This window comes from Mobula birostris, chromosome 18 (genome assembly GCF_030028105.1).
Source record: "Mobula birostris isolate sMobBir1 chromosome 18, sMobBir1.hap1, whole genome shotgun sequence".
Classification (NCBI taxonomy): Eukaryota; Metazoa; Chordata; class Chondrichthyes; order Myliobatiformes; family Myliobatidae; genus Mobula; species Mobula birostris.
The window spans coordinates 52745657-52767993 of record NC_092387.1 but is presented as its reverse complement, the minus strand read 5'-3'; the positions used below and the strand labels follow the sequence as shown (position 1 = coordinate 52767993).

Here is a 22337-nt window from a genome sequence, read left to right as displayed (position 1 = left end):
AGGAAATTGGAAAGGGACGGGATGATAATTCACAATGTTGGAATGAGGGCTTTTAATAGGGCCTCTTAAATTATGGTATTTGGTGGTCGTCCATTGTATTCAATGATGACAGGAAACCTGTGTGGGAAAGTGGAAAATCTGTTGCACTGGGGCTTTCTCAACCACAGAAGTCTGGTTCAATGGTACAAACAAGCATCACAAACTGTGGTCTTCCTTGCTTTTGGTGCTTAAGAGATGCATAAATACAAATGTAATTGAAAGAGGAACAATAGTACAACATCAGTATGGTGTATAATAGCTGAATAGCTAGAAAAACACAAAACTTTTGAGTTATGGCCTAAAGAAATCTGTACAAAGTCTATTTACAAATAAAATCACTTATCATTGGCACATATGCATTTTTTCCATTCTATGACATTCAAGAAATGCTTTAAGTTTAATTCAATACAAAATCTAAACTCATGGGACTACAGAAAATGGACACATCCCTCAATTCACAAATCCAAGAGAAGAACAGATCATATAGTTAAAGCACGTCTGGCAGTACACTCCATCATGTCTACATTGAATATGAGCATTTAGGTAAATTGAACATATTTCAAAATTAAAACAAAATTGAAACAATGCGACATCTTAAAAGTGCAATGTGCAATCAAAGCTGCCATACAACATTAAACAGATACAGATTTGACAACAGAATCTGTGTTATGGAGGATATCAGTGTGTTTAGTTGAAGCACAACACCTTGCTTTGCTAAATCTGTGTATCATAAAAGATTTAGATTAGCATCAAGATATTAAAATAAACCTAACATTCTAATATTTGTCATGTTATTGTTTAGCGATCTCAGTAAATACACATTGGCCTAGAAATGCTAGGCCACCAATTAGATTACAGCAGTGTTACACATATCATTATTTAGATTGCCTGTCCATTGGAAATTTCAAGAACACATAAAGTCCAAGACTTTTGAAAGGGCATAAAACATAAGACATAGGGACAGAATTAGGTCATTCGGCACACCGAGTCTGCTCCGCCATTTTATCATAGCTGATCCATTTCCCTCTCAACCCCAACAGAGTCATAGAGAACTACAGCACAAAACAGGCCGTTTGGCCCATCGAGTCCATGCCGAATCATCTAAACATGACACACTTCTAAATCGGAAAACGTGCTACCCAGGAGTAAAGATTATGTCAGTGAGGAAGGCAAGCTCAAGAAGAAAGGATACAGAGGTCAGGGGTAAGAGTCTGGGGTCACAGAACAGTGCCGATTGGAGCATTGAGGACTGCAGGGCATGGGGCAGCGATCAGTGTTGTGTAGCAAGGACCAGCCTCAATCTAAATCCAGTTGCCTGATGAGTCACCCCCCCCCACCACCACCAGTGGCGGCTGTCCCTGCAAAACTTGATCTAGTTTTCCCCAGCAATCCTCAAAAGAACCATTCAATGGGATACATACATCATATCAGGCATGCAAAGTTATTCACTCTGGAAAGTGCCTGGTTTAATTTCCAGTGATGGGAAACAATCTAGCAATTGTCACAAACATATTTCACCCCAGTTAAAGTCAATTGCAAAAACAGAAAAAGCTTTACACAACTGAATTTCTATAAAATCATTTGGTCTATAAATTTACTGGAAGAACTTTTTCCTTTCAAATCTTTGTACATCATGTGCATAAATGATATTGCAAACAAAAATGACATACATTTCAATTCACAATCTGCAGTTAAATCAAATCTTTAGTGTAAATCGACCCCTAAAAAATCAGAAAGGCAGAAGCAACTGAGAAAAAAAATTAAGAAGCTTTTCACATTTCAAGATCCAGCCTTGAAGAGCATGTCAGCAGAAATACGAAAGGGAAGTCAGCTGAACAAAAAAAAAATCATTCATCCAAAATCAACTCTATAAATCTTGGTGCGTGGAAATTGGACCACTTGCATCAGGCTTCAAGACTTAACTGTTGAGCTGGCATCTTGTCTTTTGTAATCCAACAGGTTATTTTACGAAAATGATATTCTGTACTTAGAACTTCCTGTATAACAAAAGTTATAAATAATTTGCAGGTGAACATTCAATGGTTCGTACTGAATCACCTCATGACCAGGTATGTTTTCATCTTCAGAAAAAGTTTCAATATGTACTAATCAATTAAAAATAAAAGAATTATTTTATATACTTTCACTTTTAATATAGATGTAGTACATCTTAGTTTAATGACTGACTGAACAGGATACTAAAAAAGGAAACATTATGGTAACACACATAAAATGTGAGAGGAACTCAGTAGATCAGGCAGCATCTAGGCAGAGGAATAAACAGTTGACATTTTGGGCCAAGGCCCTTTATCATATCCTGTTTATTCCTCTCTATAGATGTTGCCTGGCCTGCTGAGTTCCCCCAGGTGGGGGGTGGTGATGGTGGTGGTGTGTTTGTGAGAGACTCCGGATTTCCAGCATCTGCAGAATCTCTCATGTTAAACATTATGGCATTTATTATTTTTGCATTAATTTAGTAGTAGGATATAACATCAGGTAGGGAATGCACAAAATAAGATGTGCACAAGGGCACAAGCCAACCTCATTTTTACTATTGATTCAAGATTACTTTGCAAAGATAGAGAGAAAAAAAGGTTCTACTTTTTTTAGTTTGCTGTGTTAAACCAACAACTACCAATAATGACCAACTCTTTCAGTTAAAAAATAGGAAGACAGGGAAAGAGGATGTGGCAAATGTAATCTCCCATCTTTTAAAAGAAAAACAGCAATCTTAAAGTTGGATGGTTAAAATATTATTAAAACAATTGCAGGGTTAACTTCAACTTAAAAACCATGATAGCCAAATCTTCTAAAGTACTATAAATGCAATCTTAAGATTAGAGCAGCTTTAAAATCTAGCACAAAATTGACGTAAGTTTTTAAAAAGAATTGACAAACTGTTCAGGCTGCCACACCTAGCAAATTAATGTTTTGGTAGATGGTAATGGCAAATTGTTCCCTTTAAAAGAGTGCAGCTTCTACCTAGGGATTTTTCAATATTTCATTCCCTTTTCAAAGGTGAGACTGAAATGACAGGAAACCTAAAGACCCACCATTTTATTTGATGAAATAGCAGCTACAGGAAACTTATTTGTTATTTTTTTTCTTAAGAGAAATCATTTGGAAATCTGAATTAAAAGCTGATAGTCAGATCCACATTATAAATATGACCAGTGAGAATGTCGCTAAATATTGGCACCCACTTCAGACCACATTAGGGACTTTTGGAAACCATGGTATCCATTGCACTGATTAAACTAAATAAATCATGTGGTTCTGTGATCTCTGGCCTCATTACAACCCAACATACTACATTCAGCTGTAACAAGAATGTTTCCCTCAGTGACATTCCTCGGATCAGCTAGTGGGAAGATGGACCTAATATGGTCATTTCCGCAAAATACCAAATAATGAACTAAAACTCGGACTGTTATTTGACTTTGCACAAAATATAAAAGGAAACTTGAAAAAAAACACACTGGACACCGAATAAATAGTGATGTAATAAGTGAAATAAAATATGAAATTAAAAGGCAGAAGCTGTAAATCCTGTCCATCAGCAGCTGATTAAAACATCTGAATGTACACTCTAATAAAATGTATAAAAATTGCAAATCTATATTTTTATCTTTTCATCTGCTGACAGGGCCATATATGAATATTCCATCACTTATTGTTTTTATTATATTTTGTAAGCCTAAGAAAAATATTTAAGAGAACTTTATAAACTGTTACTGCAGTAACTGTGATTTGAAAGCAAACAGTCAGTGACAAAGTGATAAAGCAGCAGCATACTGGCAAGTTCAGCACATTCTTGTGTTATCTCAGCTGAATAGAAACAGTGGAACTAAAACACCAAGAGACTTCTGAGAGATAGAAGGATTCATTTTCCAGCTCCAGAAATATGATTCTTCTTCATAGCATTCACCACTGCAAATCCACACCGATTCATGGTCTTCTGGTGATCAGGGCTCAAGGAATCAACCGCCACACCAAATATGAATTTCAGGGTCTGTCTGATACCATCCCTTCAAGCCAACTCCAATCAAGAGACTGAAAAAGAATAGTTAATGGATGCTGACTACTGTGAACTGTGAAGAAAATCAATTTTTCATCCACTTCATCCATCAAACAAGCATGCTGTCTTCTCTTACACTCTGAAAATCTGTGCTTAGTTACAATATTGATAAACCTTCATGTTAACTAAACAGCGCAAGTCGGAGTTCAAGATACTACAAGGTATCAGACTGCTCCTGTGTGCGCCCAATAAAATTGCAGACTTGGCTAGGTATTCTGCATTTTTGTACATAGCACTGATATGAATATATTACTTCGAGTGAAAATGTTTCGAACATAACAAAACTAATCATTTAGTCTATTTTACGATCAGGTTGAGTACCCCTTATCCAAAATGCTTGGGAACAGAAGTGTTTTGGATTTCAGATTTTGGAATATATAATGAGATAGCTTTGGATCGCCATCGTTTTTCGACTGAATTTATGTGCTACAGATAAGCAGATTTTGTCTTACACTTGTTCATCACACATATGTACTTAACAATAAAAATAATTACATATTATGAAAGCAATGAAAATATAATGTGTACAGGGTAGCAAAGCAGCACAGCAGCATTGGGAGAATACCCAAATCAGTGTTGAACAACAACGACAATGGCAGGCTTTCAGTCTCCACCTAGGATGCCATGTTTTGATTAAAAAGTTAGAGTAAATTGTATTTGTATTTTACTTATTTTAGGTTTTATGTAAGGCATGAAAACAAACAGCATTGGAGACTTGTTCTGGTGTTAGATTTTCATCAGCAATGATCTTCGTAAACACGTCAATGAATTTCTCTGTTGCTTCATGATCAGCAGATACAGTACTATACCTCAAAAATTTTCTTAAATTAAAAAAAAGTTTAATATGCCTTTTCTTAAATTTCTGCAACCAGCCTGCTGAATAACCACAACTATCTTCAATTTTCAATTCGTCGTGATAGATCTGTGATTGTTTCATGATCAGCATACCTTTAGGCGGGATATGTTCACTCTGACGCTGACAAATCTATTCTTTCAGCACACAATCGGGATCTTCATTTTTAGAGTACAAGACTATAAAACATAGGAGCAGAATTAGGCCATTTGGCCCATTGAGTCTGCTCCATCATTCAATCATGGTTGATCATTTTTTAACTCTCCTCAGCCTCACTCCCCGGCCTTCTCCCTGTAACATTTGATGCCATGTCCAATCAAGAACCTATCAAATTCTGCCTTCAATATACCCAACAACCTGGCCTCAACAGCTGACTGTGGTAATGAACTCCACAAATTCACCATCCTCTGGCTACAGAAACTTTTCTGCATCTATTTTAAATGGACGCCCCTCTCCCCTGAGGCTGTGCCCTCTTGTTCTAGACTCCCTCACCATGGAAACATCCTTTCCACAGCTACTCCGTCTAGGCCTTTCAACATTGATTCTAATAATTCTTTTAGTTACTCTCTGCAAGCTTTGAAAATCCTCCCACTAATTTTGCTTTTACATTAGCTTTGACTTCCCTTGCATGTTCCTCATTTTTCCCGGAAATTCATACCATTGCTGCTCTGCTGTCATCACTGCCAGCATCTCCTTCCTATTTACATTGGCCAACTTCTCTCTCAATATCACTGTAATTCCCTTTAATCCACTGAAATACTGCTATGTCAGACTTTACTTTCACCCCATCAAATTTTAAGTTGAGTACAATCATACTGTGAGCACTGCCTCCAAACGGTTATTTTACCTTCAGCTCCCTAATCACCTCCAGTTCATTACATAGCACCCAATCCAGTATAGCTGATCCCCTAGTACGCTCAACAACAAACTGCTCTAAAAAGCCATCTCATAGGCATTCAACAAACTGACTCTCTTGAGATCTGTTAGCAACCTGATTTTCCCAATTGACCTGCATGTTGAAATCTCCCATAACATTGCCCTTTTGACATGCCTTTTCTATTTCCTGTTGTAATCTGTGGTCTAAATTCCCAGCTACTGTTGGTGGCCTGTATATAACTGCACTAGGGTCCTTTCACCTTTGCAGTTTAACTCAACCAACAAGGATTTAGCATCTTCCCATCTTATGTCACATCTTTCTACTGATTTGATGCCGTTCTTTACCAGTAGAGCCATGCCACCCCTTCTGCCTACCTTCCTATCCCTCCGATACAACATTGTAACATTCAGCTCCCAACTACAACCATCCTTCAGCCATGATTCAGTGATAGCCACAAAATCATACCAGACAATCTGTAATAGTGCAACAAGATCATCCACCTTATGTCTTATACTCCGTGCATTGAGATATAACACTTCATCTCTTTTTGATTCTGCATCGCTAATGCACTGATACACACCGTTTGCTGCAATTTTGTCCTATCATCTGCCTGCCCTTCCTGGCAGTCTGACAGTTTTACCATCCGTCCTAATCTAAGTCCCTTCACTCCAGTTCTCACCCTCGTCAAATTAGTTCAAACCCTCCCCAACAACTCTAACAAACCTGCCCGTGAGAATATTGGTCCCCCCCCTGGGTACGGGTGCAACCTGTCACTTTTAAACAAGGCATACCTCCCCCAGAAGAGATCTCAATGATCCAAGAACCTGAAACCCTACCCCCTGCACCAGCTTCCTAGCCACGCATTAATCTGCCAAAATCTTCCTACTTCTAGCCTCACTGGCGCGTGGCACAGGCAGAAATCCTGAAGGTCCTGTTTCTTAGCTTCCTACCTAACTCTGTAAATAGTCTTTTCAGCACCTCTATGCTTTTCTTTCCTATGTCACAATATGTTACAAGACCTCTGGCTGCTCTCCTTCCCTTTCCAAAATGCTCAAAATTTTTTGCTTTATACAGTGTTTTTTTCTATTTTTCATTAACTTCTGTTCATTATACGTGTGAGTTCACTTCTCAGAACAACCTATGATGCGCATTTCCTGGGAACCTTTCCAAGGCTTGTGGAATTTTCCATTTTTGATGTCATGTCAGCGCTCAAAAAATTTTGGATTTCAGAGGTTTTTGGATTTTAAAATTTCAGTTAAGGGATACTCAACCTGTAGTAACAGCCTTAAATTTCAAAAGCTGCTCAACAGCATATGTTTTAGTGGCAGCAGGAAATCTTGCGAAAAGGGTGAATCTGAAATGTCAAATAATGAACTATAAACTTATTTCTCACACTAAATGTCATTGAGCTCTCCTTTGCAAAATCCAAGTCAGAGAGGCAGAGTCATACAGCACAAAACAGGCCATTCAGCCCACCATGCTCGTGCCTGTCCTTATGACCAATTACACTAATCTTACTTGTTGGTATTAGGAATGTATCCTTCTGAGTCTTGCCTACTTAAGTGGCTCTTAATTGTATCCATTTTCACCACTGCCTCTGGCAACACATTTCAGAGATATCACCCTATGTGTAAAGACAACTTGCCTCTCAAATTTCTCAAGATATGTCTCAGAAAACAAAATGAAATGGTAACTTTTATTTTAAAGGGAATCTCAATAGTCTAAACAGGAAAATAGGACAGTCCCTTCTAAAAGAAAATGACAAAAATACATGAAGTAACTGAAACTGTCACGATTAAAGTACGGAATAATTCTTACTGATATGCTGCACTTCTGTTCTGAGAGAGTTTCCTGCATCAGACTGTGTAGCTGGCTGCAGAAGCTCTGGTTTTCTTCAATTACAGTCATTGATGACGCACTGAAAGGAAGGATAAGGTGTGTAAAGAAACGGAATACAATAACCCATAAACACAAGAGATTCTACAGATACTAGAAACCCAGAGTGTCACTTACAAAATGCTGGTGGAACTCAGCAGCTCAGGCAGCATCTATGGAAAGGAATAAACAGTCGATTCATTGAGTCCTGATGAGAGGTCACTTGGCCCGAAATGTTGACTGTTTATTCCTTTTCCAAGATGTTGCCTGACCTGCTAAATTTCTCCAATATTTAGTATGCGTTACAATAGCCTATCAAGTCTACATCAGCTCTTCTGAACAGTAATCCAGTGACTCCCATTCCCTGCTCTTACCCTGTGTCTTCTCTTTCAACTAACTGTCCAAATATTTTTCAAAGGCTAAGAATGAACTCGTTTCAACCATCCGAAATGGAATTGAACAGCTCATCTTAAACAGACTGCATAAAGTATTTCTTCATAATGCCTCCAGTTCTTTATCCAATTGCCAAAATGCATGACTTCTGGATGTTGATCTTCCAGACATTGGCATCTACTATTTTCCAGAAAAAGGTATTAAACAATTCTATCTAGCTTTCCCTCATTTCACATAAAAGTAATTGTTCACTTCTGAAACCATACAACAAAATACCAAATGATCTTTTCCAATAAATTCACATTCTAAAACAAGATGCCTGGAATTAGACTACACTTTTTTCTCTCCTACAAGTTGCACTAGTGTCATTGTTTTTGTTACGTATTAAAGCTTAGTTTTACTTGTCACACGTACATCGAAATATGTAGTGAAGTGTGTCAATTGAGTGAGGATTACACTGAGCAGCCCGCAAGTGTCACCAGTTTCCAGCACCAACATAGCATGTCCACAACTTACTAACCCTAATTATATGTGTTTGGAATGTGGGAAGAAACCAGAGTGCCTGGAGGAAATCCATGAAGTCACCAGGAGAATATACAAACTCCTTACAGACAGCAGCAGGAATTGAAACCTTATCTTACTATACTATACTATAAAGCGTTGTGCTAACCACTGTGTTACGTTTATGTTAACTTACGTTTGTCAGGTTTGTGATGTACTGTGCTGCTGCTGCAGTACATCAGATGGAGCTAATACCTGTGGTATTTTTACCATATGAATGCCCATGATAATAAACTTAAAACTATAAACTTGAACTTGGAACTACTGCTCCATCTAGGATAAACCAGTATTCTAAAAAAAGATATACTGTAGCACTACCACGCTGCTTTTGCATTGTTGGTGCTAAACGGTGACTCCTTTGCTTGTACCTTCAGAAACAGCTCTATTTCCGGCTTTAATATCACTATTTTTTCCTTTCAGGGTTCTTTTGAAGACCCTGACCTGGAGTTACATGCTGACTTCGATTCTTTACGGGACTGGGACCCGTACTTGGGATGTCACAACTGGTCGTGCCAAGGGCGTGGCCTAAGAGTCCGGCTTCCCTTTGGAGGCCTAGGATCTCCAGACTCTGGAAACGGGCAGATCAAAGGTTGGTGTTGCGGACTGGTGTGTCATGGGAGCTGGAAGATCTTTGGCTGTGTGCCCAGAGACCCGAGATCTTTGGGCACAGAGCTCAGAAAAAGTGACGCAAAGGACTTTTAACATTGTAAACCAGCGAGTTGTTTGTTATGTCTCTCTTCTCGCTGTGAAACAGAGACATCTCTTTCTCCCTTATTAGGGAGAGAGAGAACCTGTGGTATGTTGAATACTGGGTGAATGCATAGTCTTTGGAGTACTGCAAGTCTGTGTCTTTGCTGTTGCTTTTACTGCACGCTTGAGTGCTCGGTCTCGGATGCTGATAATTCTTTTTGCCGGTGCGGGGAGGGGGGATCATTGCTTGCTGTTGCTTACGCGCGGGACGGAGGGGAGCTGAGGGGGGGACTTTGGGGTTCTAACATTTAACTGTCATTCATTCTTTGGGGCACTCTTCTGTTTTTGTGGATGGCTGCAAAGAAAAAACAGTTCAGGATGTATATTGTATACATTTCTCTGGCATTAAATGTACCTTTGAAACCTTTGATGTCAAGTAATAGTGTATCACCACTACTCAGTGCTCTATTTTCCCTTAAAACATCACAAGGAGATGTGAAAAAGTAAACTGGGAAAATTTACATAATTAAAAAAATAATGGGGTGGCTATGACTCCAACTGCTGTATTAAAAAGTGAGCTGCACAGTTTGCAGTGGTAACAGCCACCAGAGATTGCAAGTGTTGTGGCTCTGTCACCAGGAACAATGAGAGGTGGGTCTCATGAAAGACTCCTTCCCAAGCTAACTACAATTCTGCAGCAGAAAGGGCTGCCACGGAGACAGGGTCAGTCACAGGCAGTGTGTCACATGCCTCTAATGTGTCTGGCCATGTATCCCTAACATCCGTATACCATACACTAGCCCCCTCCCCTCCTCCCGTCCCACCTTAAAATGCCCAAGCAGCTTGCAAACTACTGCAAGGGATGGGCTCATTATTCAACAAAGTAACGTGTCACATCATGGCCCCCTGCTGAACATGGCTGCAATAAGTATGGTGAACCCAGCAATGAGCTGTAAATGTATTTGAAACTCAAGCAGATCCACACATTGATGTCTCCGTTGAGACCTTTAATTTACATCTCCTTGGCAACCTTTGGTAGGGTTTAGTCCTCATTTACTGGAAGTTAAAACAGTTAGAGGTTGCACATTATTGCTCTTATTTCTGTCCATAAAGCACAAATGAACATGTGTTGATTATCAATGAAATCATTATTTGAAAGAATGAAAGAGGAAAACGTCAGCTATAATAAGATGAACTGCTCCCCAAAGTGCCTAGTCCAATTTTGCAATGAACAGGACTTCTACTGAAATGAAGCTTTTGCATTAAACTGTTTGCAAAATAGCATTTATGCATGATTTACAGATAAAACATGGGCGCAGTGCATTCCAAATTTAGTTTATTGCTTTTATTTATAATAGATGGAATGCTGGGTTTTAACAGTTTAGTTAACCTATACACCCATCTTCAATTAAGTTGTCCACAAACAACTCCACTGCCTGCACCCTTTTAAAGTGGCAAAATTGAGCTTATACTTCTTCATGTTCTTTTAATAAACTACATCATGTCACATTTTGCTACAATGAATTTCAACGCCTAAGTCCCAGCTGTCCCATTAGCCCACTGTTGTCCTCACTCTTCATCACACTACCAAAATTCACATTAATTGCAAATTCTGAAATTACTGTGTTATCTAAAGGTTTTGGTCACCAACCTTCACCCAAAATAACTGTGGTTGGATATTAAAGTTGAGGGGATTTCACTGTATTCACTCTTTAGTTTAACAAAACACTGTTCACTATAACCCCGTGTTTTTTTTCCCCTTGGTTAATTCTGTACGTGTGCTGCCAATGTCTCTTATTTTTGCTTATAATTACATTCCAAGGAAATAATCTTGACATATCTGGAATTTAAAACTGGTTGTATACCTAATACATTTGTTCCCAATATGTGCACAACACATCCACAAATAAAATCACAATTATTAGCTTATTTGTTTCACAGAGTTATACATTATGGAAACTGGCCCTTTTAGTCCATGTTGACCTAGGTGTCTATGTATACTAATCCCATTTACCTACATTTGCCTCATATCCCTGTAAACATTTCCTATCTTTTTGATTTTGTTTTATATTCTGTTTTTCACTCATTCTTTTTGGTTGCTGTTTGCACATGGGGGGGATGGGGGTTGGCTGATGTATTTTTTTGAATGAGTTCCATGGTTTTCTTTGTCTCGTGGCTGTCTGTGGGAATCTCAGGGTTGTATACTGCATACATACTTTGATAATAGATGTACTTTTACTCTTTTCAATCCATAAAAATATCCAAAGATCTTTCACTGTCTAATAACTGTACTCATTTCTTACCACTTTCTCTAGAATACATTGTACTTATCCATCACCTTCTGTATGAAAAACCTGCTCCTTCGGACCCCCTTAAATCTTACTCCTCTCCCCCTAAACCCACACCTTCTAGTTTTCCCCTACCCTTGGAAAAAGACTGTCACCATCTACCTTCATTAATGCCCTCAAATTCATAAACCTCTATAAAGCCACACCCTCAGCTTCCTTCTGTCCCAGATAAATTCAATTTCCCCTTATAACTAAAGATCACCAGAGCAAGCAACATTCTTGTGAATCGTTCCTGCACCCTCTCCACCTTAATCATATCCCTTCTACAGCATGATAGACCACAATTGCACGTAATACTCCCAATGTGTCGCTGTCTATTTGAATTACACAATTTCAAAACATCTCCAAAAGAACAAATCAGTAGCTGGTGAAAACTAAGTACTGAACATACTTAATGTTAACATACTGCACATGTTAGAACATTATTACATTGTCATAATTAGTTTTCAGTTTTAGATTCCTCATTGTAATTTAGTTAATTTTGTAATTCTTACGGAAGATCTTAACTGTTAATTATTTAAATGCCAACAATAAAAGGCCTAGAAAATTCATATAGTTCCTACCTGTTTTTCAATACAGATATAGAGGACAGTGGGTTCGGCAAAGCATTTTGTCGTATTAAAGTTTGACCCTGCTGTGCCCATCCTAAACCGTGAGGTGAACAAGATGACTCGGGACTGGCATTTTCAGGTCCTCGTGCTGTGCTCTGAAAGAAATCAAAGTACTATTAAGAGCTCCATTAACCTGATCATTCAAATTTCAAATCAACAAAAAAGGGATGATATTATTATGGTTCTACCTTTGTCATAAAATGCTCTCCTATCAAAGCAGAGGATTCATAAATGGATTTGTATTTCTGCTATTCAGCACACAGTGAATTGTGTAGATAATATTTTGAAAAAATATCATCAGTGGGAGCAATTTTCATAATCTGTTAATTTTCATGAGACCTCAGATATAATAGAGTTCAAAGCAGATTTTACCGACACAAATGAATTGTTACTCCCAATGTAATTCAAATGAATTGTTGACAGGTCCCTAAAACCTGCAGGTTAGCAATTGTAGTTCACTTTGCCCTTTAAGACTGCCTCACCATTTAACAAGATCACAGCTGATCTGACTGAACCTCAACTTGATATTCCTGTCACCTACAGTAACCTTTTACACTTTCTTAAAACCTGTGTTCAAAATTACTTAAGATTCTATTTCCACTGTGCTTTGAAGAAGGGACTTTCAAATATTCTCAGCCTGCTGAGAGAAAAATGCAGCACCATATCTTGGTTTTAAATGGGCATCTCTTACTTTTAAAACAGTAATCACTAGTCTAGATTCCCTCAAAACAGAAAACATCCTCAAAATAGCAAACCTGCCAAGACTGTTATAAAATTTCAATCAAGTCTCTTCTCATAATAGCAAGACTGATTACATAACATGATAATAGAATTGGTAAGAGATTTTCACACTGAACCTTGCAAAGCTGCTTTGAGGGAAAATGTACTTACACATGCAATTTTTAACAAATACCATATTTCTTTCTGTCTCTTCTCTTGTGATCTCAATAACATTTTTTCATTTTCTCTAATGTTGTCAAGTGCTTGTTCGATCTTTGGAAAAAGATCAATGATCTTCTGTTTACAGGCCAACAGTTTGCTGTAATTTACAAAGAAAGACATTGGGAAAGAGATATCAAGACAGCTTGCTGATAATGTATTTAATAGCTTACAAAAATGACATTGATTAACATGCCACAACTAGAGAAGCCAATAATTTTGGTTGACAACAGTTTGTATGTCAGAAATAGATGAAAAAGATAAGATTTTTAAAGGTTAGTGTTATTTGTCACATGCACATCGAAACAGACAGTGAAATGCATTGTTTGCATCAAACCAATTCAGCAAGGACGGTGCTTGGCAGTCCGCAATATTGCCTCGCTTCCAGCGCCAACACAGCAGCCCACAACTCACTGACCCTAACTGCAAGTCTTTGGAATGTGGGAGAAATCCGGAGCACCTGGAGGAAACATTCATAGTCAGGGGGAGAACGCAGAAACTTGCACTGGCAGTGATGGGAAATGAACCCTGACTGGTGATCATTGATGCTGTATTAGCATTACACTAACCACTATCTACCATGCATGTTAACAGTAAAAGCTATACACAGTATAAGGAACAACATCTCTTAATTTTTTTTCTTTTCAGTTAAATACTGGCACCCCCAGGTTACGCAAGAGTTCTGTTCCTGAGAACTGTTCATAAACCAATTTATCCATAAGTTGGAAATAATTTCTCCATGAGGGGAAACAAGATATAACAACAGAAGTGGATTTACAGCAAGTCAGTGCAGATGTGGTTATAAAAGGGGCAGAACATCAGCACAGGCAATGAAATCCGGACAAGACATTTCAATTTAATCAAGCCACAATTTAAATGTTTGGATGTTTGCCCATACAGACATTATCAGCATTAATTATTCAATGTTGTTTTAAACTTTGAAAACTCTGTCACAAACATCCATGATTCACAATCATGTACTAATGAACAATTTGTAATTATAGAGATGTTGGTTATACATAAAGTACTATGGGAGAATTTGCATAAAGTCAGATTTGCACAAGTCAGGTGCTCCATAACCTGGGAAGTCCTTGTATAAGCAAACAAAAAAGAATGACAAAAATGTGAATCTACTTAAAGAGAACTGTAATATGTTTATGTGGCATGTGGGGAAAGGTAATAGGTGGCAGTAGATTAGGAAGGGCAGACAGAGATGGTGAGGGGAATAAACACTAGCATGCATCGACTGGACTGTGCAGCCTGTATAGGCTGTGAATTCCATTCACATGTTCACATTCTTAGGTAAGGAAAGAAAGGACCACAGATCTCAATTGTCCATTCTGCGTAGGAAATATCCACAAAGGAATCATTACTGGATTAAAATCTGGTAATGTATTTGGTACTGTACTCTAATAGTTTAAGAGGGAACTAAAATACGCACGAGGGCTTTGTTGGATTTGATTCTTATTTGATAAATGAACACTGTTACCCAAGTATTTGTGAGCTGTGTTACACAGGTAAAGAAGGTATCAATTGATATAAACACTGAAATAAATAAACAGTAATACATTCAGAACTTACAAGGCAGATAAGAAACCGATTTAAATCACCATGCTACCACCCAGTACACAATTTTTATGACAGTACCAGTAGCATTACACTGTTGTATATTTAACTATATGTCACATATGCGCTTTATGTCAACTTGTACATCTACAGAATATTTTTCACTATCTAGTAATATTATTGTGTTAATATTATTTTATGTGCTCCATGTATATTGCATCTTGGTCCCAGAGGAACACAGTTTCAGTTAGCTGTCTACATGTGTATGGTTGAATGACAATAAACTTGAAATTTAACTTAAAAAAGGGAGATTTATGCTTGACAAGGATAATACAGCACACAATGTTGATAGAAAGACAACAAATGAATCTATGAAATATAAACCTTATCGTTTCCATGTCAGTGTGACAATTGCTGGTTAGTCTACACCTTTCAGGTGATGGCCACTGACAGAGAAATGTTTGTTATTTAGCACAAAGTATCTTGCAACACATGAATAAGATACTACATATATTCATCATCATCATCAGGTGCCATGCCCAGTTTGAGCTTTGACTGCCATGGCCCACACACTCCTATTTTGGGTCAAGTGGACAAATTCATTGGTATTCATTTCCAGTTCTCTGGGTGCTGCCTCCATCATCATTTGTCTTTGTCTTCCTCTTGCTTTCTTCCCTTCAATCTTTCCCATAATTACCGTGCATTCTAACTCCTCTTTCCTATTCACATATCCAATGAAGTCACGTTGCCTTTTCATGATCTCATACATTATTTCTCTTTTTGTGCTTGCTCTGTTCATGACATCCTCGTTAGATATTCGTTTCATCCATGATATTCTTTGCATCCTCCTCAAAAACCACATCTCTGCTGCTTCAATTTGTTTCCTCATGTCACTAGATATTGTCCAACATTTCGAGCCATATAATATAACTGGATAAACGTAACATTTCAGTGCTCTGAGGCGGGTTGTCATGCCTAGTTTAGTATTGGTCAATATATTCTTCATTCTCGTAAAGGTGTCTTTTGCCATCCCTATTCTTCTTTTGATGTCCATGTTACACCTGCCAACTGATGTCACCCAGCTTCCTAAGTAGCAAAAGTTCTGTACTTGTTTTATGTCTTCCCCGTTTATTCTCAGCCTGCAGATAGGATTCTCCTTCTTTTCGGATATCACCATACATTCTGTCTTTTTGCAATTGATAGATAGACTCATTTTTGCACTTTCTTCAACAACTATATCAATTAAGTTTTGTAGTTCTTCCTCCGTACTTGCAATTAAGACAGTGTCATCTGCATATCTAAAATTATTGATGTTTTCACCACCAACTTCGATTCCCAAGATGTCTCTTATTTTTTGTAATATTGTTTCACTGTACACATTAAACAAATCGGGAAGAAAACACACCCTTGTCTAACGCCTCTTTTGATTTTCGTAAACTGACTCACTTCTCCATCTACTCTTACAGCAGCAGTTTGTTCCCAGTATAGATTTCTGATTAGGCGGAGGTCTTTCGAATCTAGATCTAGAGTTTCCTGTACTATTTTGAATAACTTATTGTGCTTCACTTAATCAAATGCTTTTGTGTAGTCGATAAAACAAACAAATCTTTTTGCACTTGAATAGCTCGTTCTGATAGTATCCTTAACATCAATATCGCGTTTCTTGTACCTTTGTCTTTCACAAAACCACATTGTTCTTTATCTAGTTCAGCTTGTATCTTATTTTTAAGCTCTTATCATCAAAATTCTTAGAAGTATCTTGGTGATATGACTCATTACACTTATGGTTCTATGTAATTCACATTCTATTGCTCCAGGTTTCTTAGGAAGAGTGATAAATACTGATTTCTTCATCTCTTCTGACATTATTCCAGTCTCATAAATGTTATTGATTAAATCAGTAAGTTTTTCAATTCCATAATCTTCAAGGGAGATAATTGGTTTGATTACTTATTCATCAGGATCTGCTGCCTTTCCTTTCTTCATCTTATTTATTGCATTACAAACTTCAGATTTTAAAATACTTGGACCTTCAATGTTCTTCGTAATTTCTCGCTTTTCACCTCGATCGTCTTCAAACAATTCCTGAATATACTCAGTCCATCTGTTCATAATCTCATCTCTTTCCATGATAATGGCACCATCCTTTGCTTTCAAACATCCACCTGAAGAACAGAGGAGCTTTTTACTAGTGATATTCTTGATTTGTTGATGTAACCTTTTTGGATCAGTAATAGGGATTCTTTCTAATTGCTCACATTCCTGGTTTAACCATTCTTCTTTGGCTTTTTGACATAAGCTTTTAACTTTTTTATCTAAGGACTTATATTCTACAGGATTTGCTTTCTTCTGTCTCCTTTCTTCCATTAGATTCTTGATTTCATCTGTCATCCATTTATTCTTTGTGCTTTTTTCTTTTTTAGCAATCACTGACTTTGCTGATTCTGCCAAGGCATCCTTTAGAGAGTTAAACTACATATATTACATATACAAAAATACAACTTAGTTATCCTATAACTAAATGAATATTAAATTAAAACAGCTCAAATTTCCTTAGTCCTAGAACATTTGAGATCTCAGTTTCATGAAGCAATGGCTCTTAAAATATTTATTAACTTTATTGAATCAATTAAGTGCAAAAGATCATTTGTAAAGATTTTAAAGGCAGCTGAAAAATTACATGACCAATAAAGTTGATTCTTCAACCTGTAATATTAATGTAATAGTCAATCAGATCAGATTTATTATCACTGACATATGACATGAAATTTGTTGTTTTGCAGCAGAGTGCAGTGCAAAGACACAAAATAAATATAAGCTACAAAAAATAAAGAGAGAGTGTAAAAAGAACAATGATGTAGTGTTCAGGATCATTCAGAAATCTGATGGAGAAGGGGAAGAAGCCATTTTAGAATTGCCCAGAATGGGTCTTTAGGCTCCTGTACCTTCTTGCCGATGGGTAATAATGAGAAGAATATAATCAAATAGCCACATAAATATTGTGTTTACCAAAGCAGATCTGAAGCAAAAGTTCACTGACAACGTGCCCTCAACTGCCAAAGCTAATCCTTGATGTCAGAAATACATTGGACAACCTGAATGGGCGCAGTCTGCTCAATTCTTTTTCCTATCAGCCTAAACTTCCACTCCCACTATCATTTCTGAAACGAGACTGTAGCATAGTTACGCGACAGCAACTCACCAGGTCTTCTTCGACAACACTTCCTGAACTTTCAGATCTCTATACCCGGAGGACAAGGACAATACGGATATACCTTGACTTCCAGGATACAGATATTGCAGACTAGCATTTACATTACCATACGTTCACTATCACTAAATCATGATCTTCCCAACTTTTAAGCTAATTATACATCATGATCAAAATCTTCAGCATTCATACCTGAGATGAGTATACAGTTCCTTCAGCACACGATCTTGATTCTGAACTGTTTGCACAATAATCTTCACCATCTCTGTACTGTCTCCGTATTGATGTGAGTCTTAAAACAAAACAAAAATTCTAATGAATGGTCAAGTTAAACCTGGTTCTCACTTCACAAATGCTGCCTGACCTGGTGTGTATTCAGGGCATTTCTTGTTTTTATTTCCAGTTTCCAGTATATGCAGAATTTGCTTTTTGATCAATTCATACTGCTTTACTTGGGGAAAAAATTATTTTCCAGGAGTACACTGAAGAATTTGTAATGACAACAGAAGCAAAATGCCAGATCAATTTTGTGAAATAATTCAATTCCCATCACTTTTCAATGGAGCTTACACTGAAATACTTCAAAAGGTCAGATGCACTAGAGCATATCTATTCAATAGTATTGATAGAAGTGAGATTGTTGCCATCTGTTAAGTCAAATCATGGCCTTCCCAGCCCACAGACACAGAAGATTATTGCTTTGCAAACACAAAAAGAAAAGTAAATTGCCTCATAAGCTTGCTAATGGGCCAAATATACCCCAGTCCTACTGCCACATATATTACGTGTGGATGCTCTAAACCGTTCAAATAAAAGGTTGGTGTTCCATGTGGCACAGTGCCCAGGATTAAGATGACGCCAAATGGCGTGCAAGCCAGGATATTGGTGAAGCGTGTATGTATTTGCATCCGTAAACCAGATAACTGCAGATACAATACAAACAGACTCAAAATTATTTTTTGAAGTGATCTGATCAACTTCTTGTCTAGACAATAGATGCATGCTAATTCTGTTCTTCCTTCTGTATTTTGATGGCATTATTGCGTTCTTACTGGAAGCTTTAATATTTTCCTATTCATGCTTTATGTAATAACTAAACCAAACCAGATCCTATCATTAAGTTTGAGATTGAACAAACTAAGGCTGTGTCCTCTGGAATGGCTAAAGGGAGCCTGACAGAAGTGAAAAGATTAGCAGGGTATAAAAACAGTAGATAGCTGGTATCTCTTTCCCAGGGTTGAAAGTCAAATACTAGAGGGCAGGCATTTAAGGTGTGAGGGGTAAGTTCAAAGGAGATGTGTGGGGCAAGTGGTCCTTGAAATGTGGTGACAGGAGTGGTAGCGGAGGCAAAAAGTATAGAGGCGTTCAGGTGGTGTTTAAATAGGCACATGAATGTGCAGAGAATGAGGGATATCGATCATGTACAGGCAGAAAGGATTAGTTTAGTTAGGCATTTAATTATTAGCTTAGTTGGTGCAGTACAACATTGTGGGCCAACAACTCACTGACCTTTACTGCATGCTCCATGTTCTATTCTGCTAGGTTCGCCTACATATTTATATCAACCGAAATGGGTAGATTTCTCAGCATTTGCTTACAAAAGAGATATGCCAGTAATTCAAAACATTTGAAATATTACTGTTCCCACTCACTCCCTCTTTTTCACATGTCTCAGATCAATCTTTCAGCAGACTACAATCTAACATTTTATGGAGTTAGGACCTCTAAGATCAGGGACATATTTTGAATATTATCTTGGATCTACATTTTGATATCAATCACTACCACAAATCTCCAACAAAGCACAATGAAATTAATTTTACCAAAAATAACTATTAGAAGACCACATGAACTAAGATCATGCTATCTGTCGGCCTCTTCAATTATGCAAAGCATAATAACGGAAAGGTGGAGGACCTATTCCAGAACTTTTTAAAGTCATGGCAAAATCGCTTTTTAAAAAAAAAGTTAAAAAAAATTGCTCTAGACTGAGAAGATTATACTCATCACCTTGAACAATGGATGGGTGGCTCAGGAACAGTATTTTGCCATATAAAGTATTGATTGTAAGATTCAAAAGATGTCTATTCCAACAGATGATTTAAATCAGTATCTACAGAATATTGTGGAACAATTTGGATTTTACAGGTTTCCTTCAGTGATGGAAATGTACCATTCAGGTTCAGTTGATATGTGCTGGCTGTGAACCTAAGCAAAGATTCATTCATGGGCCAGGATTTCTTGGAGGCAAAAAAAGGGCTTCCACTAATCCCTGTAGATAACTGGCCTGTAATGTAGAAGATGAGGTAGCTCCAAGAAGCACGGTAGCTAAACGTGGCAATGTAACATGTTTAAATATGTAACCGCATTCATACACCTTTACCTAAGTCAGCACAACTGTTACTCTGGTGAGAACAGCTTATGTCCATCACTTGGTCATTTTACAATGGCTTTATGCTTCTAATTCTTATCATTTATTGTACATTGGCACAGCTTCTCAATCTAACACAATGCTCTACTTTTCCACACAGCTTCTGCATGTTAGTTCAGCCCTTTATAAAAGGTCCACTGAATTCAGAAATGCTGTGGTAACACAAATTAAAAACAACTAATCTTCTTCTTTTTGACAAAGAACCCAAGTCAGTTTTAAAATCAATGAGTCTGTGTTGTTTATGGGTAGACAACAATAAATCCTAATTAAAATGTTTAAGATGAATTTCATATGTTCTTCTGTGTTCACAAAGACAGGAGCTAAAATGCTATCTGTAGGGTTAAAAATAAGCACAGTACCTTTTGGTTTTCCCTTGAGCTTCCTGTATAAATCAATGGCTTTCTGTTCACTAGGAAGGAAAATTATGATTAGTAAAATGATTTATTACACCAACATACTTGAAAATCAATCTAATGAATTGTTATGTCTGTTGAAGGCCAATACTTGCCATAAATAATTCCTTTCATAAATTAATCTAAACGTGGGGATGATTGGTCTATTCTGCTGAAAGCATACTTATAGATTTTTCAGGGACTTATTCAATCTAAGCACAGTGTTAGAGCATTTGTCCCTGTGAAAGCTCAGAACTAAATTACTGCTTTGTGTTCAGCTGCACAATACACTTTCCTTCAAGTTCAGAAATATACTTACAGTCTTGCTTGCTCAACAGTAAAGTACTTCCCATATCTCTGTTCTCAGGCACAAGTCCTGCATCAATTAACACAACTGGACAATGACAGATTCACTTGTTCTAAACGGAATTGGATATTTTTCCTACTCAGAAACAGCAAGTGCCTCATGATTCTGTGGTACCCAGTGTAATAACGCCTTCCAACCCCCCCCCCACTCCACAATAATTAAGTAACAATGTCAAAGAAGGTCATATGGAAACCTCAGTGACAAAATATTTGGTGATAGAGATAAAATAAAACTAATAATTTATAATCTACAGAACTATTCAACTGATGCAGAATATGAAAAAAATAAATCTTGAAAAGTTAATGTCCCATTCAAGAGGGCAAAAAGATAAGAATTCTCAACAAATAAGTACCTCTTTCAATGATATCCCACATGCATATCATTCCATTCATATTTACAGAAAACTTTTGTTATTGTTGCAATACACAAAATACTGGAGGAACTCAGCAGGTCAGATAGCAGCTACAGAGGGAAATTGACAGTCCACATTTCAAGTTGAGAACCTTCATCAGCACTGGAAGAGGGGTGATTGACAGTACAACAAAGTTGGGGTGAGCCAGGGAGGTGCGGGAGGGGGGCAAGGGGTGAACGAAAACCTGGCAGGTGATATGGAGATGCAGGTGAGATGGGAATGATAGGCAGGTGAGGGAGGGGGAAGATAGGGAATAATGAGAATAAGAAGTTGGGATGTGATAGGAGGAAGTGACGAAGGGCTGAAGAAGAAGGGATGTGAAAAGAGGGGGCAGTGGACCATGAAACAGAGAAGCAAGTGAGGAGCGAACCAGAGGGAGGACTGTGTGGGTGATGGGCAGAGAGGTGGGGGGGAAGCAGGGCAATGACACCAGTGTGATTAAAAAAAAAGAAAAAAAACGGAGGGGACAGAGTGGAGTGGTCACTGGAAGTGAGAAAAAACATTCATGTTGTCAGGTTGCAGACGACCAAGGCAGAATATGAGGTGTTGTTTCCCCAATCACCATCTAGCCTCAACACGGCAGCAAAAGTGTCCTTGGACAAACATGTTGGTGTGGCGATGGGAAATGCAAACAAAATAGCTGGCCACTTGAGACCATGGCTGCTACTGCAGGTGGAATGAAAGTATCTCCATT

The 22337-nt window shown here is 37.8% G+C and overlaps 1 protein-coding gene across 4 annotated transcripts in view; it reads right to left on the bottom strand.

Moving 5' to 3' along the window:
- Positions 1-330: 330 nt before the first annotated feature.
- chuk (component of inhibitor of nuclear factor kappa B kinase complex) overlaps positions 331-22337 on the bottom strand; it is a 94710-nt gene continuing 72703 nt past the window's right edge. For 3 of the 4 annotated variants that reach the window (XM_072282697.1, XM_072282696.1, XM_072282698.1), the window contains 6 exons: positions 20832-20881; positions 18234-18333; positions 13217-13364; positions 12278-12420; positions 7666-7765; positions 331-4092 (listed from right to left, as the gene is read on the bottom strand). In XM_072282697.1, coding sequence (XP_072138798.1) covers positions 4045-4092; positions 7666-7765; positions 12278-12420; positions 13217-13364; positions 18234-18333; positions 20832-20881 — 589 coding nt within the window. In that variant the 3' untranslated portion in view covers positions 331-4044. Of the gene's footprint in view, positions 4093-7665; positions 7766-12277; positions 12421-13216; positions 13365-18233; positions 18334-20831; positions 20882-22337 lie in introns of those variants that run through there. The other variant, XM_072282699.1, reaches the window with a different exon arrangement.